This window comes from Mauremys reevesii, linkage group 19, assembly GCF_016161935.1.
Source record: "Mauremys reevesii isolate NIE-2019 linkage group 19, ASM1616193v1, whole genome shotgun sequence".
In the NCBI taxonomy this organism is placed as follows: Eukaryota; Metazoa; Chordata; order Testudines; family Geoemydidae; genus Mauremys; species Mauremys reevesii.
This window is the reverse complement of record NC_052641.1, coordinates 1,615,277-1,628,963: the sequence shown is the minus strand read 5'-3', so window position 1 is coordinate 1,628,963 and position 13,687 is coordinate 1,615,277. Positions and strand designations below refer to the sequence as shown.

Genomic DNA, 13,687 nt, shown 5'->3' with positions numbered 1-13,687 from the left:
CAACTTGGTGTCATCCGCAAACTTTATCAGCCCACTCCTACTCTTGGTTCCCAGGTCAGCAATAAATAGATTGAATAAAATCGGACCCAAAACCGAGCCTTGAGGAACTCCACTGGTAACCCTCCAACCGGACAGTTCCCCTTCAATACTACCCTCTGCAGTCTCCCTTTAACCAGCTCCTTATGGAGCTCTGGATTTTCATTTCGATCCCCATCTTTTCCAATTTAACCAGTAATTCTTCATGCGGTACCGTTTCAAACGCCTTACTGAAATCCAGATATATGAGATCCACCGCATTTCCCGCGTCTACAAACTCTGTGACTCTCTCAAAGCAGGAGATCAAGGTGGTTTGGCACGATCTACCTTTCGTAAATCCATGCTGTAATCTCTCCCCGTTGCCATCGGCCTCATGCTCCGGAACCACTCTCTCTTTTAAGATTTTTCCATGACTTTGCATACTACAGATGTTAGACTAACAGGCCTATAATTTCCGGTCACTTTTTTCCCCTTCTTGAATATAGGAACTACATTAGCTAATCTCCAGTCAGTCGGTACAATCCCGAATTTAGGGATTTATTAAAGATTATCGCTAACGGGCTAGCAATATCCTCGCCAATTCCTTAATATTCTAGGATGAAGATTATCCGGGCCCCCGATTTACTTCCGTTAAGCTGTTCAAGTTTGGCTTCTACCTCAGATACCGTAATGTCTACCCCATATCTTCATTCCCATCGGTCCCTCTATCACTATTCCTTAGCCCTTCATTAGCCTCATTGAAGACCGAGGCAAAGTATTCGTTCAGATATTGTGCCATTCCAAGATTATCCCTAATCTCCACTCCGTTTAAAGTTTTAAGCGGTCCCACTTCTTCTTTCTTGGTTTTCTTCCTATTTATATGGCTAAAAAACCGTTTGCTATTGGTTTTAATCCCCTTCGCTAGGTCCATCTCCACTCATCGCTTTGCCTTTCTCACAGCTTCCCTGCACCCTCTGACCTCAATAAGGTAGGTTTCCTTGCTGATCCCTCCCATTTTCCACTCCTGGTACGCTTTCTGTTTTTTCTTAATGACCCCTCTAAGACGCTTGCTCATCCAGCTCGGTCTAAAACTGCTACCTATGAGCCGTTTCCCCCTTCTCGGGATACATGCCTCTGACAACTCCTGCAACTTCAACCTGAAGTAACCCCAGGCGTCATCTGCTCTTAGATCCCTAAATATGTTAGCCCAGTCCACTTCCCTAACTAGTCGCCTTAATTTAGTAAAATTAGCCCTTTTGAAATCATACACCCTAGTCTCAGATGCACTATTGATTATCCTCCCATTTATTTGGAAACGAATTAGCTCATGATCACTCGAGCCAAGGTTGTCCCCTACAACAATGTCCTCAACAAGGTCCTCGTTACTCACCAAAATCAAATCTAAAATGGCATCCTCCCTCGTCGGTTCAGCAACCACTTGACGAAGGAATTCATTAGCTATCACGTCTAGGAAAAGCTGAGCCCTATTATTATTTCTAGCATTTGTTTCCCAATCTATATCCGGGAAGTTAAAGTCCCCCATGATCAAGCAGTTCCTATTAGTGTTTACCTCCTTGAAAACATTAAAGAGTTCTCTATCCATCTCTAAGCTAGATCCTGGCGGTCTATAGCACACCCCAATCACTATCCCGGGTGAGGCTCTGGTAGTTTTCTTCCCCAATGTGACCATTGCCCAAACAGACTCTGTATTGTCCATTGCAGTGCTAGTTATCTCATTACATTTTACCTCATTATTGATATACAGTGCTACTCCCCCACCTTTACCTTTGCATCGGTCTTTCCTAAACAGCACATACCCTTCCATACCTGTACTCCAGTCATGGCTACCGTTCCACCATGTTTCTGTTATTCCTACGATATCCGGTTTCAATTCCCGGACCAGGAGCTCCAGTTCCTCCATTTTGTTACCTAAGCTTCTCGCATTGGTGAACAAACATCCTAATTTTCCCTGTTGGGCTCCTCTCACTCTTTTCACCCAACTCGGTAGGGACACAGTACTTCCAGTATGACTTGTAGATCTAGAATCTGTCCCCCCCCTCTTCCTTACACGTAACCGCCCCCCTCTGGCTATATCTGTTGTTATCTTGTTGTCCTCACTCCCAATGTGAAAATTTGGCGTGGAGAGCACTAGGACCTCTCCCGACCGTCTCCCCCCAGTGTCTAGTTTAAAGCTCTTTTAATCAGATGAGCCAGCCTCCCTCCTAGAAGTCTACTTCCTTCCCTACTTAGTTGGAGCCCATCCCTTGAGAACAGTTGTCTGTCCCCAAAAGCCTCCCAGTGCCCATACATCCCAAAGCCCTCCTTGTAACACCACTCCCTCAGCCAACTATTAATCGTCACGATCCTCTCACCCCTTTGGCGCCCTTCCCTAGGGACAGGTAGAATCCCACTGAAGATCACCTGAGCCTCAATTTCCTTGAGCGTCTTACCCAACCTGGCATAGTCTCCCTTGATCCTCTCTAGCGAGAATCTAGCCATGTCATTCGTTCCTACATGAAGGATGATCAAAGGGTTCTTACCCGCTCCTCTTAGGATCCTTTTCAACCTCAGGTCCACATCCCGTATTTTAGCACCCGGTAGACAGCACACCCTTCTGTTCTCCAGATCGGCCCTGGTCACAGGCCTGTCCAACCTTCGCAGTATGGAATCCCCAATCACGTAGACCTGCCTTCGCCTGGGGACAGCATGGTCCTCTACCCTATCCCCCGTTCCCCCTGGTTGCAAGCTCCTTCCATTCCTATCATCCCTTGTGGTTCCCCTTAAGCCATCCTGTATCCGCCCTGGGCCCAAACTTGGTGCTACTTCCATCGACTCCTCCCCTTTTTCTATGGGACTGGCCGCTCGCCTCTTCTTCTTTGGCCTCCCACTGTCAGCTACCACTTGCTGTACCCCTTCCTCATTCTCCAAACCTTCAAACCTGTTCCTTAGCTCAATTTCGCCCTCACTGGCTCTCCTTTTCCTTGGCCTGCTTCTCACGGTCACATGCTTCCACCGCCCATCTTCCTCCTCTGGTGGTCCCCCTTCCTTGGCCCCAGCCCCTGCTCCCCCCTGTGCCCCTGGGCGTTCCCCCTCAGTTACTGCTTGCCATTGCTCCATCAGCCTCTCAAACCCCCTTCTATTCTCTATCAGGGTTTCTACCTGCAGCTCTAGGCCCTGGATCTTTTCCTCCAGCAGCTCTATTAGGCGACACTTCATGCATATATAGTACTGTTCTGGGTCCCCTGCTAGGACCAGGTACATACCACAGCTGCTGCATGCTCTCATCCTCGGTGTGTCCTCTGCTGCTTGGCTCATGGCTGCTGGCTGCTGCTGTCTTGGCTCCGCTTGGTGTTCTTACCTGGGGGGCGCTGGGCCTCCCCTTCCACCTCCCCCTGCCAACTCCCACGCTAACTCCCCTGTTGGCAGCCCTGTTTGCTGCCTCCTGTGCCGCTGCCTGGCTGGGCGGCCGCTTTTATAGGCCCCTCCTAGCCTGGCTCCTCCCCCTACTCAGGGCTCAGCCAATCCTGGCTCAGCTGCCCCTTCAACAGCCTGCCCCTCCGGGCCTCTACAGCGAGATACAAACACTACACAAACAGACGCAAAGACACTCACCTGCTCCTCCAATGGCAACTCCCACGCTAACTCCCCTGTTGGCAGCCCTGTTTGCTGCCTCCTGTGCCGCTGCCTGGCTGGGCGGCCGCTTTTATAGGCCCCTCCTAGCCTGGCTCCTCCCCCTACTCAGGGCTCAGCCAATCCTGGCTCAGCTGCCCCTTCAGCAGCCTGCCCCTCCGGGCCTCTACAGCGAGATACAAACACTACACAAACAGACGCAAAGACACTCACCTGCTCCTCCAATGGCAACTCCCACGCTAACTCCCCTGTTGGCAGCCCTGTTTGCTGCCTCCTGTGCCGCTGCCTGGCTGGGCGGCCGCTTTTATAGGCCCCTCCTAGCCTGGCTCCTCCCCCTACTCAGGGCTCAGCCAATCCTGGCTCAGCTGCCCCTTCAGCAGCCTGCCCCTCCGGGCCTCTACAGCGAGATACAAACACTACACAAACAGACGCAAAGACACTCACCTGCTCCTCCAATGGCAACTCCCACGCTAACTCCCCTGTTGGCAGCCCTGTTTGCTGCCTCCTGTGCCGCTGGGACACAGGGAAAGACAGGTTTCTGTAAAGGGAAAGACATGATTTCCCTTTACAGAAACCATGTTGACTATTGCTCAACAGTTTATGTTTTTCTTTGTGTCTGACAATTTTATTCTTAACTATTGTTTCGACTAATTTGCCCAGTACCAACGTTAGACTTACCGGTCTGTAATTGCCGGGATCACCTCTAGAGCCCTTTTTAAAATATTGGTGTTACATTAGCTAACTTCCAGTCATTGGGTACAGAAGCCGATTTAAAGGACAGGATACAAACCTTAGTTAATAGTTCCGCAACTTCACATTTGAGTTCTTTCAGAACTCTTGGGTGAATGCCATCTGGTCCTGGTGACTTGTTTATGTTGAGTTTATCAATTAATTCCAAAACCTCCTCTAGTGACACTATGTGTGGGCAGGGGTCAGTTTGGGCTTTGTTAGGTGGACAGGATTCTGGTACTTCTTTCCATTCGGCAGGTAACACACCTGTGCTGGGTTCCTGCAGAGCCGTATGTCATCCAGACGTCAGAGGATAAAACAATCAGGTAAAGCCTAGCAGTGGGGACCACCTGCAGAGGTGAGACTTGGTGTATTCAGGAGAACATGGGTGAGGCGTCCCAGAGCTTTGTAAAACCATCCCATGGACAGTGCTGGTGATTAGGCCTGTTGGTGGGATGGGGGCTGCTAATGGCCTTGGACTGCAGAGCTGTTCACTTGGGTCCAGGATGAGTGCCTGGGCATCCCCAGACCAGTACACTATGGCTGTTGGGCGCCTTTATCCTTCACTGGGTGGGCGGCAGTGGCATCTGTCATTCCTCAACCCATCTTTTGGTAGGCCAGGTGTCTCTAACCCTGGTGGGGAAGTAGACGCGCCAATAGAGAACTTCATTACTGCTTGAATTGGGGTAATAAGGAGGTTATTGTTTGGAGTCTGCCGCAAAAACCACAGCAGGGAGTGGCTTTGTAGGTTAGTGAAGTTGTCTCCCAAGCTCTGTTGCTAGAAGCAAACCTTGTGCTAACCTCATATTTCGTGGAGAGTATGATCTACGGCAGGGTAGCGCATGATCAGGACACCAGTGCTGTGAGCAATACTGCTTGCCACTGGGTAGAACCTACGTTAGTATTTGGCATGGCTTTGTCATCACTGATCAATATTATTACCATTGCTGGTGAGTTTGCAGACAGAATGTGTGATATGCAGCAGAGCAGGAGGGTGACCAGCTATAAGAGGAGCAGTGTCCAGAGCTGCCCAGCTCTCTCCCAGGCAAAGGTGCCACCAGCAAAGAAAAGAAACCGGCATTTCAAAGTGGCCAAGATGGACATCCCCCGCAGCCAAGCTACAGGGTGGGAGATGGATGGGGCAAAGGGAGTGGGGCTGAAAACACGTTGTGGGCTGAAGGGGGAAGCGTTGTTGTTTAACATGAGTATTGCGGTAGCTTCTCCTCAAGCCCCCAACCAAGACTGGGCCCATTGTGCTAAACCCATGGAGCTTGCAGGCGTGGAGGCTAGATCTCAAGGGAGGAATGACTCTAGCTTGGGTCGAGGGATGGAGGGCTCTGGTTCACACATGTGGAACACCATGAAGAACTAGAGAATTGGCAGGTCTGGGCCAGAACACGTGGTTGAGTCATGGAGCTCAGTAATCCTTGAAATAAGAGGAGAATAGGCCCAGGCTGGAGGTGTGAAGAGATTGGGTTGTGCATATTGTCATGAGCATGCTTCAAAATAGCCAGCTTGCATTCTCTTTTGTAGATTCTGCCCCAGTAACTGGCCAGACATTGCGAGGAGTTCAGTCACTGTATTAACTCTCCCTCACTTGTTCTTTTTTCCTCCTTTCCAGGATCTGGGACAGCCGGGAGCTGCAGGTGGCCCATAGGTTCCCGGTAAAGCAGTATATTCAGACCTACTGTGATGTAAGCCAGGATGGCCGGTACTGCATCAGCAGCAGCAATGGCTTTGGTGGGGAGGGCTGCGAAGCCACAGTGAGTTTTCTGGCTGGGCAGCAAATTGCTGCTTGTTCTAGACCTCTCCAGAAATTGATACCTATAGACAGTAACCTGTCTTGCGGGCAGCAGGGCTTAGCGGGTTCACCTTGGTGCTCTGAGAGCAATCCTGCCAGGAAGTGAAGCCTGTGCGCTGGACTGGCTTTAGCCTTGGTATTACCTGTCCCTCACCAAAGGATCTTATGTAAATGAAGTTGTCATGGGATAAGAGGGAAGGTCCTTTCATGGATTGAGAACTGGTTAAAGGACAGGGAACAAAGGGTAGGAATTAATGGTAAATTTTCAGGATGGAGAGGGGTAACTAGTGGTGTTCCCCAAGGGTCAGTTCTAGGACCAATCCCATTCAACTTATTCATAAATGATCTGGAGAAAGGGGTAAACAGTGAGGTGGCAAAGTTTGCGGATGATACTAAACTGCTCAAGATAGTTAAGACCGAAGCAGACTGCGAAGAACTTCAAAATGATCTCACAAAACTAAGTGATTGGGCAACAAAATGGCAACTGAAATGTAATGAGTCTGAATGTAAAGTAATGCACATTGGAAAAAATAACCCCAACTATACATACAATACGATGAGGGCTAATTTAGCTACAACTAATCAAGAAAAAGATCTTGGAGTCATCGTGGATCGTTCTCTGAAGACATCAATGCAGTGTGCAGCAGCATTCAAAAAAGCAAACAGGATGTTAGGAATCATTAATAAAGGGATAGAAAATAAGACAGAGAATATCCTATTGCCCTTATTTAACTCTATGGTGCGCCCACATCTTGAATACTGCGTACAGATGTGGTCTCCTCATCTCAAAAAAGCTATACTGGCATTAGAAAAGGTTCAGTGAAGGGCAATTAAAATGATTAGGGGTTTGGAACGGGTCCCATATGAGGAGAGATTAAAGAGGCTGGGACTTTTCAGCCTGGAAAAGAGGCGACTAAGGGGGGATATGATAGAGGGCTATAAAATCATGAGTGGTGTGGAAAAAGTGAATAAGGAAAAGTTATTTACTTGTTCCCATAATATAAGAACTAGGGGCCACCAAATGAAATTAATGGGCAGCAGGTTTAAAACAAATAAAAGGAAGTTTTTGAGTTTTTGGCTAACTGTTCTTCAAACTCCTTTTTGGCTTTTCTTATTACATTTTTACACTTAATTTGGCAGTGTTTACGGTCCTTTCTATATGCCTCACTAGGATTTGACTTCCACTTTTTAAAAGATGCCTTTTTATCTCTCACTGCTTCTTTTACATGGTTGTTAAGTCACGGTGGCTCTTTTTTAGTTCTTTTACTGGGTTTTTTAATTTGGGGGTATACATTTAAGTTGAGCTTCTATTATGGTGTCTTTGAAAAGTGTCCATGCACCTTCTGTTTCTGTTTAACTAACCCCCTCATTTTTGCATAGTTCCCCTTTCCGAAATTAAATGCCACAGTGCTGGGCTGTTGAGGTGTTCTTCTCACCACAGGGAATTACGCCTTTTGAAATGAGTACTAATGAAAAATCATCCCACTGGGTTTTGACTCTTTCAGGGGAGTTATAGGACCAAATGCTGATCCCTCCCAAAGCCAGTAGCAAAATTCCTATTGTGTTCGGTCAGTCTGGAGTTTGACTCTGCATTTAAAATAAACCTGCATGGGGCTGGGTCCCACAACTGCCCTGGTGATTGCATGGCTGTACCCCTGCTGCTCTAGGAATGTGGCATACGCTATCCCACATCCGCTGCGGGGAGGAGTGGAAGATAAAGGCTGGAGAGCAAACACAGAACAGATATGTGAAGGAGTTAAGACTGGCAGCAAGCTATCTGCCAGCAATTCAATGGGGAGATGAGGGGAATGGAGCACCAAGCTGGAACGCTCGTGTAAGCCCCGTGGGTATGTTTGTCTCAGGCTCGAGATACATGGCCATATCAGTGTGGTGGCAGGTGCTGAGTGAGGACAGCAAGGAGGTACCTGGGAGATGTAGTGATTGTTTTTTCTTTGTAAAGCAGCCAAGCATGGTGAAGGAATAGTAACAAATTGGTGAAATGGCCTTCGGGTTGAGCTCTTTGTATCTGTTCCTTTGCAGCTGTGGGACCTAAGGCAGACAAGAAGCCGCGTGCGTGAGTTCAAGGGGCATTTCCAAACCACAGCATCCTGTGTCTTCCTTCCCAAGGGTCTAGGTCTGACCCCAGTCGTTGCCACTTCATCACATGACTGCATGGTGAAGGTCTGGAACCAAGACAGCGGAGGTACGGCCTCGAAATGTGACTTAGGGCTTGGCTACACTTGCGAGTTAGGGCGCCCGGGGCTGCGTTAATGCACTCTAACTCCTGAGCCGTCCACACTAGCAAGGCACTTAGAGCGCCTGGACTCTGCAGCTGTAGTGCTTCCGGTAATCCAGCTCCACGAGAAGCATAGTGCTTGCTGCACCTTGGCTGAAACACCCGAGCATCAGTGGGAACGAGGTGTTCCGTTACTGCGCTCTGATTGACCTCCGGAAACGTCCCATAATCCCCTTAAGTCCAGTGGCCACTCTTGTCATTGTTTTGAACTTGGTTGTAGGAATGCAGATATGCCCTTTCAAAGCTCTGTTTCTGACATCCGGTATGCTTATCTGCTCCGGGACAAAGCAACCATTACTGAGGAATGCTGCTTGCTTTGAGTGAGTGTGGGGGGGAGGCGGGTCTGCTGCTGTCTGAACTTACAAGACAGCATGCTGACACACTCTCAGCCCCCCAAAAACCCACTCTTCCCCCACATACACACAACACACTCCCTGTCACACTCCACCCCCCACCCCCACATTTGAAAAGCACATTGCAGCCACTTGCACGCTGGGATAGCTACCATTATGCATGTTGCAAGAGCTGCTAATGTGGCCACACCAGTATGCTTCCAGCTGAGTGTGTAAACACAGCGCAGCATTTTCCCTGCTGCGGTCTCCGAAGGCTGATTTAACTCCCAGTGCTCTACATCTGCGAGTGTAGCCATGCTCCTAGGAGGAACCATGTATTGACGGGGTGTTAAAACGTCCCTCTTTATTCCTCTCTCAGATGGTTGGTGATGTGCTAATGAGCCTTTATCCCAGTGGTCCCCAAATATTGGTCCCCAAACATTGCCCCCCTTACCCATGTCCACACCCCTCCTCCCTGGGGCCAGGAGTGGGGATGTGGCTCCAGGTGGGGGGGGGAGGGGAGAAGACAGGTAAAGGGTTAAGGAGGCCAAGGCTGGGGCCTCAACTGGGGATGAGTCTGGTGTTGGGAGCCATAGGGGAAAAATTCGCCAAGTTCCCTGCTCCCACTCACCTCACCTCTGCCTCCTCCCCTGAGCACGCTGCGTCCACGCTTCTCCTCCCAGCACGTGCCACTGCAAAACAGCTGTTTCATGGCATAACAAGCTCTTGGAGGAAGGGGAGAGGAGTGGAAACGCAGCGTGCTCAGGGGAGAAGGCGGGGAAGAGACGGGAACGGGGCGCGGATTTGGAGAAGGGGTTGGAATCGGGGCGGCGCAGGGGCGGGTCGAGCACTCACTGGCACCAGCAGAAGCGCCGAAAGCAGGGCCACAGCCAGGAGCGGGAGTGGAGCTGCAGCTGGGCTGCAGTGGGGGCTGGCAGCTGGGCCTGTGGCCAGGAGCAGCTCCACTGCTGGCCTTGGCCCCAGACCGGGAACAATGCTGCAGCCAGCAGCTGAGGCTGGGAGCTGGCAGGAGCCGGGAGTGGAGCTCCGGCCGGGTGCAGAGCTGCACCGAGACTGGGGAAGGGGATGCAGCTGTGGGCAGGGAGGGGCTGGGTGGTGCTCCCTCCTCACCACCTATGGGGGCTGGCCTGGGCCCCACCACACCCTCCCAGATGTTCCTCCATGCTACCCCACAGTTTGGGGACCTCTGCTTTGTTCTGTAAGTCACTGACGCAGATCCAGCCTATGGGGTTTTGACAGAAATGGCTATTTCATGACCTGTGATAAACAGCTTGGACTCAGTTTCTATAACAAAAATAATGAGTGCGCAGGTTTGTAGCCTCGGAACTCAGTCACATCCTGATTCAAGTGAAAGGATGCTATAAAGAGTGGAGTTATACACATGAGACAGTCCGGCAGCCGGGAGGACAGAATAACATATGAAAGGAAACGCCAAGGAGTTGTCCCAACTGGACTAGATGCTGTAATTGCATTTTGAAGCCAGGGCCTGGTTACTAAACATTCCCGCTCACTTTGGTTGATGTTCACAGGGCTGGCTCTAGGCACCAGCAAAGCAAGCAGGTGCTTGGGGTGGCACATTTGCAGGGGCGGGTGGGATCCAGCATAGGAGCTGAGAACCAACAGGGGGCCCTGGGAGCTGAAGTTCCTTTGTTAGCTCCCTGCCTATAGAGCCAGCCCTGGAGCAGGGAAAGAACTACATTTCCCAGCATTCCATTGGCAGCTATCAACAGGAAAGGGAGGGGGAGGGAGTGAGGTTGCTGAGACCTTATACTGCAGCTTGCTGTGAATGGAGAGCTCACTGCTAGAACTGGGTTGCACTGTGAATGGTAGGGTAACCATATTTTAACATTCAAAAAAGAGGACACTCCATGGGGGTAGCCCCGCCCCTATCCACTCCCTCCCACTTCCCACCCCCTGACTGCCGCCCACAGAACCCTTCAAACCCCCCTGCTCCTTGTCCTCTGATCCATCTAACCCCCCCCACTCCCTGCCCCTGACTGTCCCCCTGAATCTCCACCCATCCAGCCCCCCCCGCACCCTGTCCCCTGACTGCCCCGACCCCTCTCCACACCCCCACCCCCTGACAGGTCCCCCCCGACCCATCCAACCCCCCCTGCTCCCTGTCCCTTGACTGCCTCACGGGATCCCATGCCCCTTCTCCAAACCGCCCAGGCCCCCTTACCTCCCCCGCAGAGGCGCAGCCCCGTCCCCCAAGATGGGCGTGCTGAGCGTGGCATGCTGAGGCTGCAGGGGAGGAGGGGGGGGAGTAGAGGAGGGGATCTGGCTGGGCCGCCCTGTCAGCCATGCCGCGCTCTGGATTGCAAGGGAAATCCTGGACTTTTTGAGAGTTTTACAAATTCCTCCCAGACGGCTATTTAAAACCCAAAAAGCCGGACATGTCCGTGAAAATATGAACATAGGCTAGGTAACCTTAGAATGGGGAGCAAGTGTGCCCAAGGAGTAGAAGACTTTGGCCCAGATATCCCCTTCAAAAGACATCCCCAGACTGGATTAGGGATACTGTTGTGACCTCAGCTTGCAGCCCCCCAAAGAAAGAATTGGGTGGACTAAATGGACAGAGCCCCTCTCTATCTGAAGCCTAGCAAGGGAGGTACGTGGATCCCACTAGAATTTAAAATGAAAAGTAATGGGGGGAGGCTCTACTGGACCTGGGCAGCTTTAGATACAGTACCAGGCACGCAGGAGGATTTCCACTTCTGAGCCATGGAAGCAGAAATTGACTTTTCCTTTCCAGATTTAGCTAGTATTCAGAAAGAGAATCTAGCACCTGCCTTCCGGATTTGAAAACCCTCAAAATTCAGGAGTACTCAAGCTCAATTTGGGCAGCTGTTACTTCATTTCTCCCAAATCAAATATACTGATCCACTGTAACTTGCTGTAGAAAAAGTAGGATAAAATTGAGCAAGAAATGCTTCCCAGTGGTTATTAGGACTGGAATTGCTATTTTCAACAGCCATTGCCATTTTTTTTTAGTTTTTATTTGTTTAAATGGAAAACAGTGATATTGCATTGGCAAATTCCCCATAGAAACAAAGAGTGGAACAAAAGAATACCTCAACTTTTCCTCATTTATGTAGGACAGTCTTAGGATAGGGCTGGGGCGGCAGGGGGGTACGGGTGGGAGGGGGGCCCAAAACTGGGCAGAGAGCCCAGGGCTGGGGCAGCAGGAGGGTGTGGGGGGAGCCCAGGGCTGGGGTGGGGGGTAGCCAAAATTTTTTTTGCTTGGGGTGGCAAAAAACCTAGAGCCAGCCCTGAATGTTCATACTCACTTTTGTGACTGGGAATTACAGTGATTATGGGATTAATCTTGCTTGCTTCCCAGCCCCTCCCACCCAAGGTGTGTGATGAGGTTTGGCCTTACAATGATCTGAGAACAAAGAGCAAATACCTCCTAAGCTTGTGTTAGTTGTTGCTTATCTACCATCCAGTTTAGAATACAGAGAGGAGAGAGCTACTGGGAAACAGCATAGACTCTCCCTCTGCCCACAGACAGTTCAGCTTCCTGCACACACCCATAGAATCATAGAATCTCAGGGTTGGAAGAGACCTCAGGAGGTCATCTAGTCCAACCCCCTGCTCAAAGCAGGACCAATTCCCAACTAAATCATCCCAGCCAGCCCCTTGTTGAACCTCATCAGCTTTGTCAAGCCTGACCTTAAAAACCTCTAAGGAAGGAGATTCCACCACCTCCCTAGATAACCCATTCCAGTGCTTCACCATGCTCCGAGTGAAAAAGTTTTTCCTAATATCCAACCTAAACCTCCCCCACTGCAACTTGAGACCATTACTCCTTGTTCTCTCATCAGGTACCACTGAGAACAGTCTAGATCCATCTCTCAGGTAGTTGAAAGCAGCTATCAAATCCCTCCTCATTCTTCTGCAGACTAAACAATCCCAGTTCATAGAATCATAGAATTCAAGATCAGAAGGGACCATTATGATCATCTAGTCTGACCTCCTGCAAGATGCAGGCCATATAAGCCGATCCACCCACTCCTGAACTAATTCTCTCCCTTGACTCTGCTGTTGAATGCTCCAAATCATGATTTAAAGACTTCAAGTAGCAGATAATCCACCAGCAAGCGACCTCTGCCCCATGCTTCGGAGGAAGGCAAAAAACCTCCAGGGCCACTGCCAATCTACCCTGGAGGAAAATTCCTTCCCGACCCCAAATATGGCGATCAGCTGAACCCCGAGCATGTGGGCAAGACTCTCCAGCCAGACCCTCTGGAAAAGGCTAACAATATCCCAACATTGACCCTTTGTACTAATTACCAGTGTGGCACGTTATTGACCTATTGACTAAACCCGTTATCCTATCATATCATCCCCTCCATAAACTTATCCAGCTTAATCTTAAAGTCATGGAGGTCCTTCGCCCCCACTGTTTCCCTCGGTAGGCTGTTCCAGAATTGCACTCCTCTGATGGTTAGAAACCTTTGTCTAATTTCAAGCCTAAATTTCCTGACTGACAATTTATATCCGTTTGTCCTCATGTCCACATTAGCACTGAGCTGAAATAATTCCTCTCCTTCCCTGGTATTTATCCCTCTGATATATTTAAAGAGTGCAATCATATCTCCTCTTATCCTTCTTTTGGTTAAGGAAAACAAACTGAGCTCCTCAAGTCTCCTTTCATACGACAGGCTTTCCATTCCTCGGATCATTCTAGTGGCCCTTCTTTGTACCCGTTCCAGTTTGAATTCATCCTTCTTAAACATGGGAGACCAAAACTGCACACAATACTCCAAATGAGGTCTCACCAACGCCTTATATAACGGGACTAGCACCTCCTTATCTCTACTAGAAATACCTCGCCTAATGCATCCCAAGACCGCATTA

At 49.9% G+C, this 13,687-nt stretch overlaps 1 protein-coding gene across 3 annotated transcripts in view; it reads left to right on the top strand.

Moving 5' to 3' along the window:
* Positions 1-13,687, top strand: part of WDR31 (WD repeat domain 31) — a 96,199-nt gene that overhangs the window by 73,307 nt on the left and 9,205 nt on the right. For 2 of the 3 annotated variants that reach the window (XM_039505999.1, XM_039506000.1), the window contains exons 7-9: positions 4,633-4,700; positions 5,996-6,137; positions 8,216-8,309. In XM_039505999.1, the coding sequence (XP_039361933.1) occupies positions 4,633-4,700; positions 5,996-6,137; positions 8,216-8,309 (304 nt within the window). Of the gene's footprint in view, positions 1-4,632; positions 4,701-5,995; positions 6,138-8,215; positions 8,379-13,687 lie in introns of all 3 variants that reach the window. The other variant, XM_039506001.1, reaches the window with a different exon arrangement.